This window comes from Gobius niger, assembly GCF_951799975.1.
Source record: "Gobius niger genome assembly, chromosome: 11".
Classification (NCBI taxonomy): Eukaryota; Metazoa; Chordata; class Actinopteri; order Gobiiformes; family Gobiidae; genus Gobius; species Gobius niger.
In genome coordinates this window covers 27,883,807-27,905,341 of record NC_136862.1, presented here as the reverse complement: position 1 = coordinate 27,905,341, position 21,535 = coordinate 27,883,807, and the positions used below count along the sequence as shown (strand labels likewise).

The following is a 21,535-nucleotide window of genomic DNA, read 5'->3' as shown; positions in this document are numbered from 1 at the left end:
AATCATACTATTAGTAGCATCATATTTTGATTTGCCAAAAGAGAAACTGCTACACTTCAAAAAGTGGCTATTTTAACACAGACCAAACTTACAAAGCATTGTTTGAAGTGGTCATATAGATAACAGAAACGAAGCACGGCGGTCGAATACACGTCTAGTACAAAGCAAGTAACAAACGGTGGCCATTAATATATTTCTTTCAGATGGTTACCAATGCCGCGGCTCTGCCTGTGTACAGCGCTGTTAACTTACCTTTAACTTAACTTTGTGCTTAGGGTAAATGCATTGCTAGTTAATAGTCTGCTGTTTAAATGATCTAATGCAGCTGTTTGTCGTTTAGTGAAAACATTTGCCCTGTTGTGTCTGCAGCCACATGTCAGATGCTCTGAGTCTGAATGCCAGTTGTTTGTGACGTTGGTTCTGTGGGTATTTGCTGATATGTGGTTAAACGCTTTTTATGCTGACACGCAGCAGTAACTGTAGATCTGATAGTAAAAATAAAAAATGTACATACTGTAACAGACCACTGGATACATCCCTCAATAGTGCACTGTGTAGTAAACGCACATGACCTCTGTGGAACTTGAGACACTCACCTCACCGAAGCCTCCTTTGCCCAGAACTCGGTACTGTCGAAACGTGTTCTTTGTCACCGGTTGTCTGGAGAGGAAGAGGAATCATTTTGATCATTTTTGGCAGTTATGTGACTCTGTGTGTGGTTCATTTGTCTGGCAGTCGAATCACTCTTTTCATGGAGCAATTTCTTTGTGAAGGAAATCCCCCGAGATAAAGCCCTCGCTCTAAAGTAAAGGCAAACAGGTCACACACAATTGTAAGTAACAGTGGTGTTGGTTTTAGAGGTCAGTTCATACATATTCCATTAGCTCCATGAGCTTCAGGCGAATAACTGCATCCGTAAATAACACACACTTAGCACAATTATGGTCAAAGTGCATGAAGATACTGTGTAAATCCTGCATGTCGCACACTGCAGCCTACCAAGGTCTCTATTCCATTTGTTTAGGTTCATGAAAACATGCTTGGACCTTTCGGTGTATTGGTGTTCAGGACTCACCTCTCCAGATACTTCCACTGCAGGAAGCGATTGAAGAACATGCTGTCGAGGAAGTCGGCGAACGGCGCCATGGACAGGAAGCCGTGGATTAGTCTGAAATGAACAAAAAAGTATCACAAGGTTTGAAAACAGGAATTTATATTTTTGCTACATGGAAAAGGGAGAGCGCTCCTTTAATACTTTCATACTATTGTAAAGTGAGGCTCTTCGGTCAGCGTCAGGGATGCGCAGGTCAGTGTCACAGTGAAGTGAAGCTATGGCGGGGGATTTTACTTGGAGATGCAAGGATTAACTTTAGCAAGAGCTTGAGCGGTGAGGAAAGTGTTTTTGGGAGTGAAGATCCAAAGATTACTCAAAGATGTGGAGAAGCGGCTCGAAAACCACAACCCCAGGTATGTTGGATGAAAGAACAACATTGTAACATGTTGAAAAACAAGTCATAAAACTAGAACTAAATTAAAATCATTTTTCCTATTTTGTTTCAGGCTGTGCGCAGTTACATCATCTCATAACATGTTAGTAAGAGAAGCCATATTTATTCATTTTTATGGAGGAAAAAAATCTAACTCTCAATATGAGGGAATATTGTTTGTTTTTCTTGACAAAGCGCCCGGCCTTACTGCACTATTTCTGTTCTGTTGTTGTTATTATCTAAGACTGCGGTGTTACATAAATCTGCTGTAATGAAATCAACTCCTTCAAGTCCAGTGAATCCACTTGTGATTCCACTTCATTGGTTCTTGTGATCTTTTAATCATTTTCAGGCTGAAAGGAATCACAATAGGGGTTTATTTAGCTTTCGGGTCAGCCACAATCAAAGTTGTTGTAACACCCACGCAGATGAAAGATTTTGCACAATAAATATCCAATAAGTGTAAGTCACTTTGGAGCCACTTGAGCCAATATTTTTCTAACCTGTCACAGCGTTGTCAATTTGGGCTAATTCTGGAAGTAACACATTTGCATATCACGAGAACTAAATTAACCATTTCCTTTATTCATCATCTTCAACATGCTTCTCTGCTTCAGCTGCAGGTCGAGCGAAACAGAACCTGATGTTTTTTACAGGAGTTAGAAGAAGAAGCAACAGAAGAGCGACTACAACGTGTCAGAAAAGCAACAATAATACAACGATAGTGACAAAAATGTGGCGAAACCACGGCAAAAAAAGCAATGAAAAAACTATGAAAAAGCGACAAAAACTCGACAAAGAGTTAGGTTCACTTTAGTAGGCCTTAGTTTTCCAATTAGGCGTCACACTGTTGCTTTCCAGTCAAGAAGCTTTAAGGTTTGGGTAAAGAGAGAGAACATGCACTCGGTTCAGGCGGGGGGTTTAATGTAGTGTCTGTAACGGGACACACACAGCAGGTTATCTTTTTTCTATCGTTTCACATTGGTGGCAGTGAACAGAAAAAATAAGTGTTTTGTGGCGCATGATAAAAAACAGGGAAACCATGAAACATTTCCTTTGGCTCAAAGACGTGTTGTGTCCGTAACGCTCTGCTCAGCTCATAATGTAGACGTCAGAAGCTTACAAATGCAAGGCTCCATACTTCATGAAATTTGGATTTCTGTAAACAGCGCATTCTAAACATCAAGGAAACAACAATAAAATCTAAATTGAACGTTTTTGACACTTTGATTGTGGCTGAGCCGTTTCCATGGCCTTTAGGGGGAGACACTGCAGGTAAAGCCAACAAAATGTCTTCCTAATATGCCAACAGAACAACCGCATCTAAATGGATTTATAGATTTCCTCGCCTCTAATATAGACAACTTTGCACGTTTTCACATACAGAATGCCCTTATTCCAAATCAAAATAAATACAGTGCAGGTGGGGCTTAAAAATATTCTCTTGGGTTCCTGAGCGTTGATTTTTTTTTTCCATTTTATAATTTGAAATATATCATTATAAGGATAAGACAGTGGCTCTAAAACACAGAGGCCAGAGCCTGGAGTTTGAGGAGCTCCGTGGGAATGATGGCAAAAAACAAAAGTCCACTTTGATTAAACAACGACTTCATGAACAGACTTCGAACATCGGAGCGTTTGCTGGATTATGAGCTTTAAAAATGTGAAGGACAGTTTTATTTTCTACCTAGAGCTGGGCCATTTGTTCCCCCTCAAAAATCTTCAATTTGCAGATAAACATGCGACCCCCCCCACCCCCCATTTAAAGCAGTAATAAGCAACTCATGTCCCTAGAGGCCATAAATGCCACTGCAGGTGTCGTTTACGTTTTTTTACATATTAATTGTCCGTGAGAGTAAATACTACGCTGACAGAAAAGACAGAGGGAGAGAGGGATATTGTGCATCCAATTACACAATGGAGATATTTTTTTTCACTCAAACTTGGCTGTAAATACTGTTTAAGTGACGCCAGCCCGCAGTTAGCTTTGCCCGTTAGCATGTTAGCTTCTTCTTCTTGATTTCATTAGTGTGTATTGGTGACTCCGACTCCTCTGCAATTGTGGTTTTCTGGGGCGATGAAAGACCCTCCAATCATCCCGTTAACACTTGTATTGCCCTCAGAGGGACTACGGAAAGGATTTATTCAGGTAAACAAGTTACTTAGTACTGCTTTAAAACAAAATAACTGGTGACTGTAAATATATTTCAATATATATATGTATTGTTTTTCGTTAAAGGGACACTGTGTAATATTTTGGACTATACTGTTGCCATTAGTGCAAAACATGCTCCTATTGACCAGCTCGACACAGAAAAATACCATTACTGTAGGGAATAATCAAAGAATGGATTTGGATGAGGACCTGAAGTATTTTAATCTCAAATTCTGCTGACTTCAGTCACATCTCCATGGAGTCAATTATATTTATATTTATATTTAAGTAAAATTCTACACGGTGTGCCTTTAAAGTGCATCTACAAACCCAAAAATAGCAAAGGCAATCACTGTAAAAAAAAAAAATGAAATGTCACTGTTAGGGCTGTGCAATTAATCGAAATTCGATTACGATTTCGATTACAACAGTAAACGATTACAAAATTAGCATAATCGCAAAAAAATCGATTTAAATTTTTTTTTTTTTAATTTAATTTAATTTATTTTTTCCATTTTTTTTTCTTCAAATTATTAATTTTTTTTCTTCAAATTTTTAATTTTGGGATTTTTGTCACTTTTTTGCTGGATTGTTGTCTTTTTTTGATGGATTTTTGTCTTTTTTTTTGATGGATTTTTGTCACTTTTTTAAATGGATTTTTGTCACTTTTTTGCTGGATTTTTGACATTTTTTTGATGGATTTTTGTATTTTTTTTGATGGATTTTTGTCACTTTTTTTTATGGATTTTTGACATTTTTTTGCTGGATTTTTGTCACTTTTTTGCTGGATTTTTGTCATTTTTTTGCTGGATTTTTGTCACTTTTTGGCTGGATTTTTGTCACTTTTTTGCTGGATTTTTGTCATTTTTTGCTGGATTTTTGTCACTTTTTTGCTGGATTTTTGTCACTTTTTGGCTGGATTTTTGTCACTTTTTGGCTGGATTTTTGTCTTTTTTTGCTGGATTTTTGTCACTTTCTTGATGGATTTTTGTCACTTTTTTGATGGATTTTTTTAAAGGCAACAAATAATCGTTTGAATAATCGTGATTTCAATTATGACCAAAATAATCGTGATTATTATTTTTTCAATAATCGAGCAGCCCTAGTCACTGTGCAGTTCGTAACAAATATTTTTAAACATCCATAAAATTAATACTAAAAAGTAATTCAAAAATGAATTTGACTTGTTGATTTTGAATTCAAATCGATTTTTTGTCCCGCCCTAGCTCTACCTATGATGCAAATACAACCCAGGACAGACCAGAGCACTACATTAGCAGAAAAAAGAAACCAGGAAGTGAAAAAGATTACTCACACAGCTGCGTGAATGTAGTGAAATACTACTCCTACTATGTTTTTTTTTTGCAAGTCTCCTCTGAAGAAATCTTGTTTTTCTCATATTTGAGTCAGAAAACAACCCCAAAAGTTTCAAACGAATAATTCTATCTCTCTCTGTCTATGTGGAGTTTCTTCTTCTACTCCTGACGCACTCCAATCTGTATTTCCCGGATTTTCAAATACATGGGTCTAAAACTTGTTCATTTTAGTGCTGGCGTGGGAGCAGAGGACGCGGAGATGTTTAGCGAGGCTCGGTGGATGGGGGCAAATATCCTGAACGAAAACGCATTAACAATCGCAGCAAATAAGATGAAAGAGAGAGATAAGAGAATCTGCAATGAATGGAACAAAGAGCCACATGACGAGGCGCCGCGGGGTTTAAAGTTCAACAAATTATCCCGTTGTTTTCAAAGGGCAAAATCAGAAGAAAGCGATACAGAAATCATCCAACAGCCCCTGGTTTTAGTTTGACGTGAAGTGGACTTTTAACCATGTTTAGTTTAGAGATGAGCGAGCGGGATGTGAGCAGAGGCGGCGAGGAGCCTGTTTGGCGTCGTCGTAATTGCGAGTGACAGTCGTGTTCGAGGTTTTGAAGACTTGAACCTTGGGAAAAAGCGAATCAGGCTCATGGATCGAGTCTAAAACGCCTCACGGGATGCCCCTGGGTGTGACAGGAGGGAGGTCTCACTTGGTGCAGTCTTTGAACAGTTCTTTGGAGGCGTTTTCCTGAAGTCGCTCTGAGCACTGGGTCATCATGGACTCCTCCAACTCCGACACGCGCTCGTCCGACTGAAACAGACAAACACTGTGTGAGACGAGCATGTTCAAATATCGACTTATAGGTTTGGAGACTAGGTGGTCATTTTTATACTCACTACTGCCACCTCAGGTCTTACGCGCAACTGCACCTTCTATATTAAAGGGGGGGTATTATGCAGAATCGACTTTTTCAAGCTTTCCATCATGTTATTATGTCATTCCCTCATTAAAAACATGCCTGAAGTGTTGCCTTGGCACATTCACGTATTTTTGAGTAATCTGTAAAAACTGATGGCGGCCATTTTAGGGATAGCTTTGCCTGAGTCCTCCTAGGAACGCCCCCACCTCCTGGAGACGCCTCCGAGCTTACGTCACCAGCCGAGTAACCAACCACTGCTCCTCAGCAGAACCCCCTCCCCACTGATGCCACAGACAGCGTGTGGAGGGGGCGTGTCGGAAAGGCTCAGAGGTTCTTAAAGAGACAGAGGCCTATTTCAAGACATTCACTACAGCCATTTTGAGAGAGCAATTTTATACAAGGCAGTTATTCTAATTTACTGCATTTACAGACCAACAGAAGGTTTCGTCATCATTGTAGTGTGATATAGACTGGTGCTATGTGATTGAAAAAAGCATAATAAGGGTCCGGAGACTAGGTGGTCAATTTTATACTCACTACTGCCACCTCAGGTCTTATGCGTAACTGCACCTTCTATATTCGGACCCGAATTAACAGCATTTTGAGTGACAGGGCAGGATTTTAGGTCTGGGCTCATTCTACACATTAGGACATGGCTGGAACATTGTAGGGGGAGGAAAATACATCATTTTAACTTTTTTGAACTCCGTCTAGTCCCTTTAAGGGCCTGGAGACTAGTTGGAGACTCGAGTCACAGAGATGTCTCCGAGACGTCCCAATACATTTTGCATTTAGAATCCTTTCTTTGTCATTGGGGTAAGAAAATGACTCTTATTGGCAGCTTTACTTTCCTACTTTCCTACTTTCCTAAGATTACCTGCTTAATATGATATTTCCCTTTGGTTATTTTATTGTTTCGCATGTGCTCACCGCCATCTAGTGGACAATGCAGGTCGGTACGATTATGTACATTTGATTTGATGAGAACTTTTTCTATCAGATCTGACTTAGACCGTAATGTTCTTTATTTTGAGATTGCAGCGCCGGTATGTGTTGTTCACAAATGTATTTTATGTTGTTCATTCATTACTCAAGAGTGGGATAAGCAACCGTAGCATTGAATTTGTAACAAGCTATTGCCGTCGAACTAGAGGGTCGGCAATATGGCGTCCCGTCTTCTGTAGTTAAATGCTTCATGTGGTTCTGGGCTATACACGGTGCAGCACAAATGCGGTTCATGTAATTGCGTTCTCTGTCTGCCTTTTTCTAGTTTCACCCTTTGGAGAGTCATTAAACCTGCTGAGACACACCAACGTCTGCAGAGTCACTGATGCAAGAAAGGTGTCGCCATCATAACGCCACAAAACAAGCAAAGTAATCTTGGTCCAATCAGGGATAACGTCTAAATGAGTGGACAGTGGACAATTAAAGTCATTTATTAAACCCATGCTTGATGCTCTGCAAAAAGCAATCTTGAAATAAGTCAATTTGTCTTTAATTTGAGAGTTTAATTTCAAGAAATCTGTGACTAAGGCAAGATATTTACACATATTTACACAATAGTTTAAGAGTAAATTAAGATTTTCCATCTACTTTTGAGCGTGGTACTTTAACCTCTTAACTCCCACCTGAACCGAGAGGATCTTTTTCCTCACGTCATCAGTTTTTTTCCCCATCATTTTTTTGTTGAGTGTTCAACTCATTTTTGTAACTTTTTTGTCATTTTTTTGTCATTTTTTGCCACATTTGTCATTTTTTCGTCAATTTTTTATCACTTTTTTCGTCAATTTTTTATCACACTTTTTGTTACATTTTTTTTGTAATTTTTTGCCACATTTGTCATTTTTTCGCCAAATTTTTGTAATTGTTTTGTCAAATTTTTATCAAATTTTTGTAATTTTTTGTCACATTTTTGTCATTTTTTCGTCCATTTTTTATCGAATTTTTATTATTTTTGGTCACATTTTGGTCATATTTTTGTCACATTTTTGACATTTTTTTGTCATATTTATATCACATTTTTGTCATATTTTTTGTCACCTTTTTTTCATTTTTCGTCAATTTTTCGTCAATTTCTTGTGACATTTTTGCCACTTTTTCATAACTTTTTCGTCACTTTTTTTGTCACATTTCCATCATTGTTTTCGTCTCAGTTTTGTTGCTATTTTCACAGCTTTTTTCCAGAAGCTTTTGGACTGGGGTAAAGCCAAACTGGAGAAAATGTGCTTGGTTCAGGTGGGAGTTAAGGGGTTAAGTGTAAATATCTTGCTCTATGGACAGATTTCTTGAAATTAAACTCTCAAATGAAGGACAAAATTACATGACATTTTCTTTATTTCAAGATTACTTTTGGCAGTGTCTTCATTCTTTGAAGTGGAGAAAGGAAAACCGGGACTGGTTTGCATCTTTTTGTTTGGTTGGAGCACCTGCGTGTAGCAAGGGAGATTGTTTGTCTGTCTTACATGGAAAATACAAGCTTTCATTTTAGCATTCTGGAAAAAATGATGGAACCTTAAGAAATGCGGTACAAGTGCAGGTTTGTGGGTTTTGAAAATGTGCAGGACAAACTGTGTTCTTTCTATTACGCAACAAAATTGAAAGGCAAGAAGGAAAGACCAAAGTGAATAGGATGACTCAAGCCTGTGTGAATGAAGTAAAACTCTTCTCCACAAATGTTTTTGCCGTGTTGCATTGTGGTGAAAAGCTCACAAAGGTGCAATGTATGATATGTCCTCTTTAATTATTAGAGGCTTTTCTGACTCAAAGAAACTCAAAGAACCAGAACAAAGGGGCATCATCAAGGCTTAGGCAAAAACAATGACGACACTGTCCATGTTGAAGCCTGTGATTCATGTTGAGACGTGTTCAGTGACTTTCACAAAGGTAAATATTCATTACAGCCTCGGGATAAAGAAGTAATGCGTCCCGTTCTGAAGGTTCCCACACGAGTCAGGAGACGATGCTGGGGTTAGAACAGGGTTTTATAAATAGAAGGAAGAAAAATAGCATTAATTGTGCGGCTGCAAAATGTGCTTTTGTTCTCATGTGTAGCTTAGGGCGGCCCAGGTCAAGCTGCGTCACGTCAGCACCAGTGTGAGCAACGTCGTCATTTTATATCCTCTTCGTATAATGAAACAGACTAAATTAAAGCTCTTACCTTTGGGTTGAGGAATTTCTCGATGAGCTCCTCTCCGCACTCTTTCCTCTTCTCGTCTGGAGCCACTTCATAATCCGCCTGTGAATATCGACAGATGAAACTATGTGTTAAAGAATATTGTTAAAGGTGAACATAATGCATAAGTGCACTGCCGGTGTCTGGGCTTTATTCAAAATGGTTGCTGTTATAGGGATAAGCATTTTTGGGGTCCGATACCGATTAAAAAATGTTGGCATGGCCAATATATAGATTGATATTGTAAGTAATTTAACTTAATGTATTTTTTTATCTCTCAAAAAGCCTTTTTAGTATTACAGGAAGGTTTCAATCATAGATGTATAGAAATATATCTAATAGGATGCGTTGACGCAACATCACAACATTGTAAAGAGCCTATACGTTTGTTAAGTGGTGACGTCACAGCTCTACTTCCGGGTCCAGAGATGTGCGAGAAACTACAAAAAACTCTTTAACACCACAATCAATATTTCTAAAACTCAAAAGAGAGTTGCTGAACATACTTATTTATCAGGCCCATGAGCCAAAAATGCTGTACCTACTGCTATAAAAGTAATATTTACCAAAATCGCTACATCCAGGTTAGTGGAGATAAATGCTAACGGCGCAGCAGCTACGCTAACCCCCGGAAGTTGTGACTTTACTAAATATTACTTTTTTTAGCTGTAGGTGCGGCATTTTTGGCTCATGAGTCTGAGAAATAAGTAGGTTGAGCAACTCTCCGCTGAGTTTCAGAAATATTGATGGTTGTGTTAAAGAGTTTTTTATGTTTTTGTCTCACAGATTTCCCGGTCTGCTAGGACTCGGAAGCGGAAGTCGTGACGTCACACTTAACAAACGTATTGATTAAAGTTGAGGAGGATGGCAACTGAAAATTCCATGGCGAAACTATATGGTAACTGTCTTTATGCAGATTTCTAGTGTTCATTTATTGCCAATTCACATGAATAAAAACTCTAAAGTCCTCTCTTCCATCACATATGAACTATGGCGAGGTGTCGAACTCGTTTTGCCAGTAGAAAGGACATTCACCCAGAAGAATAATGTGGCAGGTTTGTGAATCCAAATCCAAAAATGCACTACTGATATTTTGGCAATTTTTATTTTAAATGTCTGGTTTATAATCCTGTGTATGAAGCTTCTAAACGTTCAGTGTTGAACTGTGACAAAAGGGGGCGCTGTATGAGGGGCATAGGACTGATTTATTCAGGACATTCATGCTTCGTCGGTGCTTCAGAGAGAGCTCGTTTGAAAAACAAAAATCAGCAGTTTCCAAAACAAAATAAACCATAAGTCTCTCTCTTATAGTTCTGAGATGATATGCAAAAGTCGACAACATGCTTGTGTGGCGTGCCTCAGGACTACAGATGTAAATTAGCAGTTTTGCTATAATCTGCCACATTTACATACATACAATTTGTATATGATCGTTTATGTTACTAGATTTGGGTAAAGCCGAAGCTGGAGAAAATGTGCTCGGTTAAAGTGGAGGTCAAGAGGTTTGAAGCTCTGACTGAGCTTGGCAACGGGAAGTCTCTATCACTTTCGGTTCCGGAGATATCGGCCTTTTTATCGGCCGATATCGAAAATACCCAAATATCGGTCGGGCCTAGTTGTCAATGCAAAGAGCGACAGAGAGAGAACCCCCCAGTCTGCTCCTGTCTATCCTCCACAGTCCACACGCCCTGATCCTGCAGTAACTCACCTGTCGTCTGTATTTTTAGTCCATTATTGGTTTAGTTTCCTTCAGACTTTGGAGGAAGCAGATCAGATGGAGGTAATGTGATCTGAGGGAAGTGGACTTTACTAAGTGTTTAATCAAATCTCAGACCGGCTTTCACTCAGAGAGACACTCGAAAAGGCCCGCTACATCCTTTGCTACATCCTTTGCTACATCCTTTGCTACATCTGACCCTCTCCTCTCCGTCTGTTATAAAAACCTAGCTTGCTGATTGTTTAGGAGAAAAAAAAAAGGAAATTCCATCCAAACAAGATGGCGCAGAGAGCTTTGTGAGTTCATTCGTGTCATTTCCACGATCATGTGACAACACAACATTGAGGACCCTGCATTTTAATTGTAAGCAGAAACAGAGCCTTCAACATTGGCATATTGAGTGGCAAATCAAAGAAAAACATTGCAGACTTGCCACTCATTTTGCGCAGTTGTTGTATGTGGTTGTTAAGTTGTGCTATCTGTAATGCTCTTACAACACAATGACATCACACTCAAAACCTTTATTATAATTGACCTTTCTATAGCGGAAAAAATGGTAACCGTCAAAAATGCTGATGTTTTGGATTTGGTGTACAGAATAATATCGCTATCACTGGGCTTTTCTATATAAAATAAATATATATATATATATATATATATATATATATATATATATATATTTTTTTTTTTCTTTTTTTTTTTCTTAAAGGTCCTTTATCATGCAAAATCGACTTTTTAGAGCTTTTAGCCATGTTGTTATACAATTTCCTTATCAAAAACACAACCAAAGTGGTTTTTGGCTTCATTCACGCAGTTCTCAGCAATCCTCCTGAATCCTGCTCTCTGAGCAGCTGCTCCTCCCTCTCCTGGTGAACGACTGACCTGCTCAGTTGTGTCGTAACAGCGGAACGGAACTGCTCGATGTCTGTAATGTAGTGTCTTAATTCTATGCTTACGGCCGGATTCTAATTTGTAAAACAACATTTTCATTATTTCTGTCGTAAGAGAGAAGCAAAGAGAGAAAAAAAAAATGGATGTGCCTGAGGTGCTTCCAGGTCAGCTGGGGTCAAAACAAACACATCCCTGAGCGTCTGAACAGACGTCATGTTTGCGCTGCAGCTGTGAAGATGGAGCTCGTTATAACCTACTCTGGTCACACCTGTTCTTTATTCTTACCTAACGATAATGTCACGGAGAAAAAGAAGCGCGTTTGGCTACGAGGACTTTATTCAACTTTCCTAAAGAAACCAAACCAACCAAGGTCACATTGTTTTTTCATAATCGTCTCGTCCGATTAAATCGTTTTAGCAACATGATGCTAATGGCGGTTTCCTGTTCGAATTTTATTTCTATGGAGAGTTAGCCGTGTCTCGCTGAAATATATTTTTTTTTAAACGGTTCGGGTAACCTTTAGTTGTTGGAAAAGAACTTCATCATGTACAAAACTACACAGGATGTAAATAGCCTACTTCACAAGAGTGAAGCCTCTGTGTTGACTGTAGGTAGCCTTGAAGCTAAAGGCTAACGTTAATTTGACGCTACATACTTTTTAAACATTATTTTAGATTCAAATTACATAAATAATGTGGACAGGAAGTAGTTGTTACTCTACACTGGCCAACAGGAAGTAAGCAAAATGTGGAGTTATATTATTGTTTTTTGGTTATACTAACGGAGCTGTGGTTGCATCATGACAGAAACCTTCCCTGTCACATGGTTATTGAAGAGTCAGACAAATTAAAGTTGTGTGTTTGATTGTTACCACGGCGTCCAGGAACTTGACACATCGCTTGAGCTCGGGCCGAGTCTCGCAGAACTGTCTGAAGAGGAGGCGCCCGATCGGCTGCTTCTCACAGAGGTTGCTGTAGTCTTTCTCTGAGGAGGGAAAGGTGAAACACTGGTAAGGTTTTTTATCATTATTAGCATTTACAATAATATCCAGGCGCGCTGTACACTTCGTCACAACTTTGAGAGGCTAAGCGCTATTGCTATTGCTAACAACAACTAGCCAGTTACTGTGCTACTTTGCAATTTTATTTTATTTAATTTTTTTTGGCATGACGACAGTGAGAGGAAAACACTAATGTTATTGTACTACAACAAAATAGTTGGGTACAGGACCTTAGGCAATATGCTAACAACAACAACAAAAAGAACATATTGCAATTTTCTTTCATTTATTTTCTACAACACACACTATAAAAGTACATGAGTATTTGCTGCAGAAAGTTACTTAAGTATTCAAAGCAGAATGCACAAAACAGTTTGAATAAATGTATATACATAACAATAAACATACATAAAAATTGCACCAAAATTCACTTATTCACGTATATACAGCAACACCATTCTTCTTCTTTCTGTTTTTTTGCTGTTGGCAAGCTAGGTTTTATTGCATTACCGCCATTTACTGTCAAAACTGTCAAATACAATCTTCCGCTGAACTATAAACACAGTCTGACACACTGAATGAACGTCCCAGTCCACCACCATCAGATTGGGGACCTTGCCCATGGCCTGATAGCGCGGAAGCCTTCAGTACAGATAGTGTTTTGTGTTCATCGTGTCTTATCCATCACTAAATAAACAAATGCGGTTGAGAGCGGCTCATTTGCGGCTCATCTAATAAAACTTTACGACGCGCGGCGGGTCACATAGACCGACTGACTAAATTGTGTCTTCATCTGGAAATGTTAAGTCTGTATGAAGAAGTGAAGGAAGAATGGGAAAACTGACCCGAGAAAAGCTTTTCTACTTCAAATGGACATACTATAATCAAGGCCAACCTTTGCACTGATATTTTGAAATGATGTCTATGTAAAGACAAGGCACACAAGGGTCTGGTCATAGTTTTGCCTGGAGCTCCCTTCCAGTCTTCTAGTCTTCCAGTTTCTGTTCACCGGTGTCAAATGTATCGTTGCCATGATATTTCTCTTTTACATATTCTGTATATTTAAGGACAAGTCATCCTGCCCTTCATCACATGCAAGGATAATTCTTTCGTTACTTCTTGTTTCATGAGTGTGAGGTAGGGCAGGGCGATATATCGATATTTAAGATATATCGATATATATTTAAATATCGGGATATTTCAAATTCAGATAAGCTATTAAGTTAACAAAAAGAAACACGTAATCTCAAGCTGATTTTTAAATAACTTTATCTTATTCTAAAACTGAGCACTTTATTTTGTTATCTCTTAATATATAAATTCTGCCCTATTTTATTTTCTAGGCTAATTTTATTTAAGATGTTTTTTTTTCTTTTTATTTAACTGTGCACCTTACGGAGTTTATGTTTACATTTCATAGAGAGTTTTCAATAAAACTACTTGTATTTGGCTTTGACTTAACATTTAATTTCACAGCTCTCACTTTGTGGAAAAAACATTGTGATATATATTGTTTATCGATATTCAACCAAAATATATCGGGATATGACTTTTGGTCCATATCCCGCCCAGCCCTAGTGCGAGGTCACAAATAGGCCATATTTTCTATGAAACAACCGGGCAAAAGACATGTGTGTGTTCTTGTACTTACGACATTGTGAGGACCAGTTTGAGTTTTTAACCAACAGAGTGAGGACATTTTTGGAAAGTGAGGACATTTTGTGAGGTCTTCACTTATTTGAAGGACTGTTTGAGGATCAAGATGTGGTTGTAGGGCTAGGGTTAGAATTGGGTTTAGTTTAGGGTTAGGATTAGGATTAAGGTTAGAGTTAGGGGTTAGGGGTTAGGGTTAGGGGTAGGGGTAGGGTCTGGATAATACATTATGTCTGAGTGTCCTCACTAAGATAGCACTACAAGGTTGTGTGTGTGCGTGTGTGTGGAGCTGTTCTCTCTCGGAGGGATTGTTCCAGTTCCCCTAAACTCTCCAAGAATCAATCTTTAAGAGTTGCACAAGTACTGTATTTACTGTATTTGGGTCTTGGGATCAGTCGTCCTGAAGCAACCAAAACCCAAAAATAGTTAAATATAAAATGTGATTGAGGGCGGCAATAATTTGTGAATATGTGCTGTTTATTTTATTTTTTTCAGTGTTTGGAACATTTTTTTTTATTGACATCATAAATATGCTGACTTATTATGCACATCTTGAGTTTATGAACGGACAGTAAAGATACATTTCACGGCATTATGTTCTCATGTTTACGAGGGGTGCCAAGATTTCCCGAGGGTCCAATGAACAAGGATGGGATTGTTGGGATTTGACAGTTTCTTTGTAACGAGAGAGTAAGTCACTTATGGCGTGTGTAATTTATGGCTGGGATCTAATAAAAGCGGAGCTGTTTGCTTTATTTCTCCGATCTCTGTCGCTGCTGCCGCCGCCACATCTGTGACGACACAAGGAAGTGTGCATTTGCATCCAAATGCAAAGTGCGACGGGAGGCCAGTGTGCAAACAAATGGTATTCAGAGCAGACAGGGAGAGGAGACGGGGAGAGAGATAATGACATGCGCATAATGACTGAACTGAAGATGCACAATAAAAATGTATTTTTCATCAAATTGTGTCAAAACAAGGCTTGAAAAAGACACAACACCCTGGCTAAAGATGTTTCTTGCAAGAACAAATGATATTTGTTCAGACTGATTATTTGCAAATGCTGCGTCGAGCGATATTTTTGTTTTTGTTTGAATCTGGAATGATTTTGTCTCTTTTGTGACAGACTCATTTTAGTTCAGTGTTGGGCGAGGCGGAAACAACTAATCGATTAATCGTAAAAGTAATTGGTAGATAAATCGATTACTAAAATAATTGTTAGTTGCAGCCCCAGTGTAGGCATGAGTATTATGTGACGCAATATCCATAATATCACAAGTAGCCACAACTTTTCACCAAAACGGACTGAGATTTACATATTTTACTTACAAACACAGCCTAAAACAAAACACATGTTAAGCAAAAAATATGTAAAAGCTCAGTCATGATCTTCCTAATCCTCATTTCCATTTTTGCCTTGTTTTGAAATCCATCCGTGAGGTTCTCCCATTTCCTCAGAATAACGCTGGAGCTCTGTCAAAGTGACCGTCGGTTTCTTGTTCCCCTCCCTGACCAAGGCCCTTCTCCCCTGATTTGCTCAGTTTGGGGCGGGCGACCAGCTCTAGAAAGAGTCCTGGTGGGTCTGATCTTCTTCCATTATGAACCATGGAAGCCACTGTGCTCTTCGGGACCTTCAATTCTCCAACTCGACCTGACCTGTGCCTCGGAGGTCTTCAGACACCTCCTTTGACTCCAGGGCTTGGTTCCTGCTTTGTACTTTCCGGATGCCCTGTGTACATTGACCGAGCAATTATACACCGAACTCTCTCTGTGCCCTCGCTCATATGGGAACGGTATCCACGTGAGCAGATTGCTTTGAGAACGGCCATCGGAGCGAGGCGCACTAACGAACCCCTTCCAAGAACAACTCAGTAATGAAGCTAATTGCGTCTGTGCATCCATGGCGTTACGTAAAGGAGAGTATACAGCAGGGACCGGCGTGACGCGAGCAACATACTAGGAGGAGAGTGGGGACTGTGCAGTACTTCTACTCATGTGGAAGTAATTGTAGCTGGAGGTGAGATCAGACACAAGCTTTCACAAGGAGGTACGGTCTTTACCAGCTCTAGGTCGAAAACATTGATTTTCAGAGAATGAACGAAAGACTCAAGGTGACACAAAAGGTTGGGGATCATTATTAGATCATTATTTTAGGTTGAGACTGATTTAATGCCTAAATCAACAAGAATCTGTGGGGAATCAATTATTTTACATGAAATTTAACAGACTTACTCACTCCTCATGTCCCTCATATTGATCAACCTGAGATTTTATTGTTAATTTTTTTTCATGATAAAAACTAGAGATGCACCGATAACGATACCAATACTGGGGGTTTGAGTATCTGCCGATATCCGATATTAACCGATACCAAGAGACTTCCTTAAGACTTGTTGCTGTGTGTGAAAAAGTGTGTCCTCTTTTTCCCAGTGTGAGATCAATAAAGACTACATTTTTCTTGCAAACAAAATGATAGCTGACGTTAGCATCAGCATGTTGCCACTAGCTTTATCATACTGTTGCTAGATGTGGCATTTTTCGCAGCGATCAAAAATATTTTGGTGGTTAAAACTAGAGCGACTGAATTCTCCCGGTTCGGAGCTTCAAAATGACATACAGCATGTCCATATTCACTTAGATTTAGTCGGTGAAAGCTGTGTTTTTAAAGCGGTGAGAGCCAAAACTGGCATCGGTTCAGTATATTTGTAGCCGATACCCGATATCGTATTTTTTTCTGGTATCGGCTCCGATCTCCGACGCCAGTATTGGATTGGCGCATCCCTCATAAAAGCAAATACATGTAGCTGATTTATGAACAGACCTTTCTACATAAAGCTCAAATTCAAGCTGATTCAAGACAGAGGTTCCCAAACTTTTATGGTCCCGTCCCCCAAAATAACCATGCAAACATTCCGGGGCCCCTTTTGTAAAAACGTATTGCCTCTTATTCTACTTTAGAGCAGCAAAAACAATATGTATTATTTTGATACCTGACTGGATTTCATCAAATATATACAGTATTACACTGGAAATGTAAATCTAAAAACAGTGGCCTTCTCCTTATTATTTCATCTTGAAATTATCTTTCGGACCCAGGGCCTCGTGATCCCCCGAGGGGTACCGGCCGCAGTTTTGGAACCCCTTTTTTACACACCGAGACAATTACCTCCCAATGTCTCAGCTAAACAACAAAACTATATGCTGTATGCCTGCCAAAGACATGGCCGCAAACCTGACAGTTATAAAGCTCGCTGATGATGATTACTCAGATTGACCAAATAATATGTTAAAATATCACCATCATCAAGTAATAGTAATAATAATAATAATAGGTTGGTTTTATATAGTGCTTTTCTGGACACTCAAAGAAGCTTTACATTGCATTATTCGTTCACTCCATACTTTGCAGTGGTAAGATACTATTGTAGCCACAGCTGTCCTGGGGTAGACTGACGGAAGTGAGGCTGCCAATCTGCGCCATCGGCCCCTTCGACCACCACCAACGACTCACTCGCTCAGTGCATTCGCTAGGCTTCCCGGGAAGTGAGGAATTATATAGGCCATACTGTGCTGAGGGACTGTTGTTTATTCCAACCTCAATCTTTATTTTGTGTCGATTGAATTGTGCAATACAGGAGTTTCCAACTTTTCAGGCTCATAATTGCTTCATTTCAGATGTACAAGATTGAAGGTGGGGTTTATTAGCGTTTGTTTGGAGCATGTATTTGCCTTCATTTAAATAAAACTTTGGGAAACACAGGTGTAAAGCACTTTTAAACCATGTTATGAAGAGTGCTATATAAACCCAGATCTAAGTCAAACTAAACAGGTCTAAGCCAGGTCTGGGCCTAATTCAGTACCACAAAAGAAGAATTGTGGTGTATCTATATGGCAACCCCCGAATGAAAAAGCCAGTACAGAGGAAAATCCTTGTAGTTCTAAATCATCTCTGTTCTATTATAAAAGTACCATTATGATACAGGAGTGTGACCTAATTTCTTGTATATTTTTGACATTTCCCCTTCATTGCACCATCAGGACATTGCACCACTTTAAAAACATTAGCTTTTTCCAACTGGGCCGTTGCCCTCAATGAATCATGTGCCAACACGTCTGCAGCGGGAAGTGTGCTCTGTGTTGAAATTTTCAGGAGAAACTTGTGTAATAGTTTGAATATGACAAGATTGGAACCAGGAAGTGACTTTGCTTCTTGGAGTGTCTCAAGAGCCCCGCCCCCCTACTTCCTCCTCGGACGCATCAAGAACAGGACAAATCCATCACACAAAACATGGCTTTTTTTTTTTTTACGAGAAACTGGATAATATCTTTAGTTCTGATTCTGAGTTCTGCTCGAGACCTGGTCAAATCCTGGGTTAGTCCTTTTCTAAACCCGATTTAGACATGGCTTAGAACTGCACTTTTAAAAACAAGCACAATTCTGTTCTGCTGTCTATTCAAAACACTTCATTTCCATTTCCCTGTCACAAAAGAGACTGAGCCAGACTGAACCGGTGCCCGTGCGTCATTGTGCATCACAGTGGCACGTTACGATACCGATAGTGCCACCTTTGATGAAGTATGACTTAAAATAAACGCATGTGTCGAAATATTGATAAAGGCAAGATAAAGTGCAGTGATGCTTTAGGGCCCACTTCCTCCTCGCGCGGTGAATGCTAGGTTTCTAAAACATCTAAGCACGGGCTGACGTTCTACTCAGCGCCACAGTAGCCACAGACAGGATCAGCACCAGCTTGTTGACCTCTTAACCCACACCTGAACTGAGCAAGTGACGAAAACGCAACAAAAAAGTGACAAAAGAGCGTCAAAAACGTGCAGGGAAGGCAACAATAGCACAATAAACAGATGGACAAAAAGACACTCCAAATGAATGACCAAAATGTGACGGAAATGCGCCAGCAAAGCAACGACAAAGCAACAAAAAAACAACCAAAAAATCTACGAAAACACAACAAGAAAGCGACAAAAACACGACACAAAAGAGATGGAAAAAAGAGGTCGAAAGTAGGGCTGAAACAACGAATCGATTAATCAACAACTAATCGATTCCTAAAATAGTTGTCAACTATTTCAGTAATCGATTAATCGTTTTCTAGTAAACACAGACTAAAGTAGAGCAAAAAAGACATGAAAATTATGTATTTTGGATGAAAACCTACTTTGTTTTTAAAGTTAGGGTCTGCAGTATTTTGTACATTGTAAATTTCATAAATATCTGTCTTTGTCTCGTCCAATCAGAAAGCAGAATTAGCACAAATAGCCTTGTACAAACGTTTACTTTAAGTTTACTCCATCAACATGTCCTCAAGCGGCGTCACTTTAGCTTTATGTGATAAAAAAATGGAAAAAATACAATTTCCATGCACCTTTCACAGCCAAGCGATTAATCGATTAATTGAAGAAAAAAAATCGGTAGATTAATCGACTACCAAAATAATCGTTAGCTGCAGCCCTAGTCGAAAGGCAACAAAAACAGGACATAACGCTTCAAAATCGTGACATAAACGTGAAAAAAGTTTACCATTAGTTTTGTAGGTCTTCGCTTTCAAATGATGCATTACACTGACCTATAGGCTGTAGACTCCAGTCGAGAAGCTTTTAGATTTGGGTAATGCCGAACTGGAGAAAATGCACTCAGTTAAGGCGGGGGTAAGATGTTCAGAATCAGAATCAGAATCCCTCTATAGTCATCGTTGTACACAAAGAAGAAGTCTATACTGTCAAAATGGGAGAAACCTGGAAATGACCTGGTGACGTACTGTACATCCGTCCTGGGGGCCACGTTTTTAGTGTGGAAGAGGGAGACGGACTGAGTATGAAAAATTACTGAAACACATTTGAATGAAACAAAACGCCACTCAAGTAAGTACTCAAGCTTTTGAAGAGACTTAGATGGGGGGTGGGGGTTATGCAGAATCGAGAGCTTTTTCCCATGTCGCAATGTTGTTCTCTCATCAAAAACACACCTGGAGTTGTGACCGAGGGCCGAAGCCACTGATTATTAGCCCAAAGTAAAGCACAACACTGAAAAATTACCATCATGAGATAAATGACTTGAAATTGCTTGAATTAAAGTTCTTCTATGTTGAATTTGAGTTTGTTTGAGCTAATCCAAGATACAAACGCTAGCGCTAATGGAACAAGAATAAAACCCACTTGGAATCAGAAAAATAATTGTTTTTCATTTGAAATGACACCAAATTATTTGACTTAAGAGAATAACTACTACTAGAGGTTTTATCTCATCCAAGACCAGACCAAATCTACTCAAACCTTAGATTTAATCTCTTAATTCAAGTAGATTTATGTCATTTCCTCCTTAAAATGATAATTCTTTTTCCAGTGCACTTCTTTCAAATGCCAGTGTTATGGCCTAATTGGGTGTATTGACAGTATTTCTACCTTTTTTCTCTCTCTCTAATAATGTTAAAAGTGCTCTGTGATTTGTGTAATAGTGTTTCTCAAAATCATCTTGAGGGCCAGAGGTTCTGTGCCGGAGGGCCGGATTTGGCCCCCGGGCCTGACGTTGCCTACCCCTGCAATAGGGGGTGTGTGTGGGAGGGGCTTATGGAAGCAGGAAGTGAAACTGATGGATCAATATTGTCTTTTCTAACCAACAAGACAATATTGAAAGATAGTGATGAAGATGTATTTAAGATTATTATCAAATACCTGGAAAAGGCATAATAACCCCTCTTTAACATAATAATATGGTTAAAACCTAGTTGATTTAGCATGATATAGGCCCTTTAATGAACAACGTCAGGCACATTAGTGAGAGTGCATGCTGTAAGGCTCAGTGCGCGCGAGCGACATGTGAGTTCTGACTAAACTCTCCAGAGGCCTCGTCTTGCCCAAATAGTCAAACAGCTCAAGATTACATGGCAGCGAGTCACTGATGGACAGTCACGAGCGCCGAGCAGCTTCCCTGCAGGATACTTCCGTGTTTTTGTCTTGAAGCTAACGGTTAGCACTGAATCAAAATTCACTCGATTTCACTTACAGTCCAATCAATCGTACCCGCTGGAGTTTGTTGACATCAAACCCGACGCTTCACCACAAACATGCAGCTTCTTCAAAGTCTGGGTCAGTGGCCGTGTCCCATCAGGTCCAGCAGTGGCCACGCACAGGTGTTTGAAATGTCCAGTCACAAAAGCAATCTCTGACTAATTGTGATTTGATCGAACAACCAGGTTTTTGCCAACT

General features: G+C 39.4%; 1 protein-coding gene across 1 annotated transcript in view; it reads right to left on the bottom strand.

The window, feature by feature from the left end:
- Positions 1 to 21,535, bottom strand: part of grk6 (G protein-coupled receptor kinase 6) — a 47,503-nt gene that overhangs the window by 10,006 nt on the left and 15,962 nt on the right. Inside the window, exons 3-7 of the mRNA XM_079565978.1 lie at positions 12,530 to 12,642; positions 9,036 to 9,113; positions 5,669 to 5,769; positions 1,076 to 1,168; positions 597 to 660 (exon numbers count right to left, since the gene is read on the bottom strand). Coding sequence (XP_079422104.1) covers positions 597 to 660; positions 1,076 to 1,168; positions 5,669 to 5,769; positions 9,036 to 9,113; positions 12,530 to 12,642 — 449 coding nt within the window. The remainder of the gene's footprint in view (positions 1 to 596; positions 661 to 1,075; positions 1,169 to 5,668; positions 5,770 to 9,035; positions 9,114 to 12,529; positions 12,643 to 21,535) is intronic.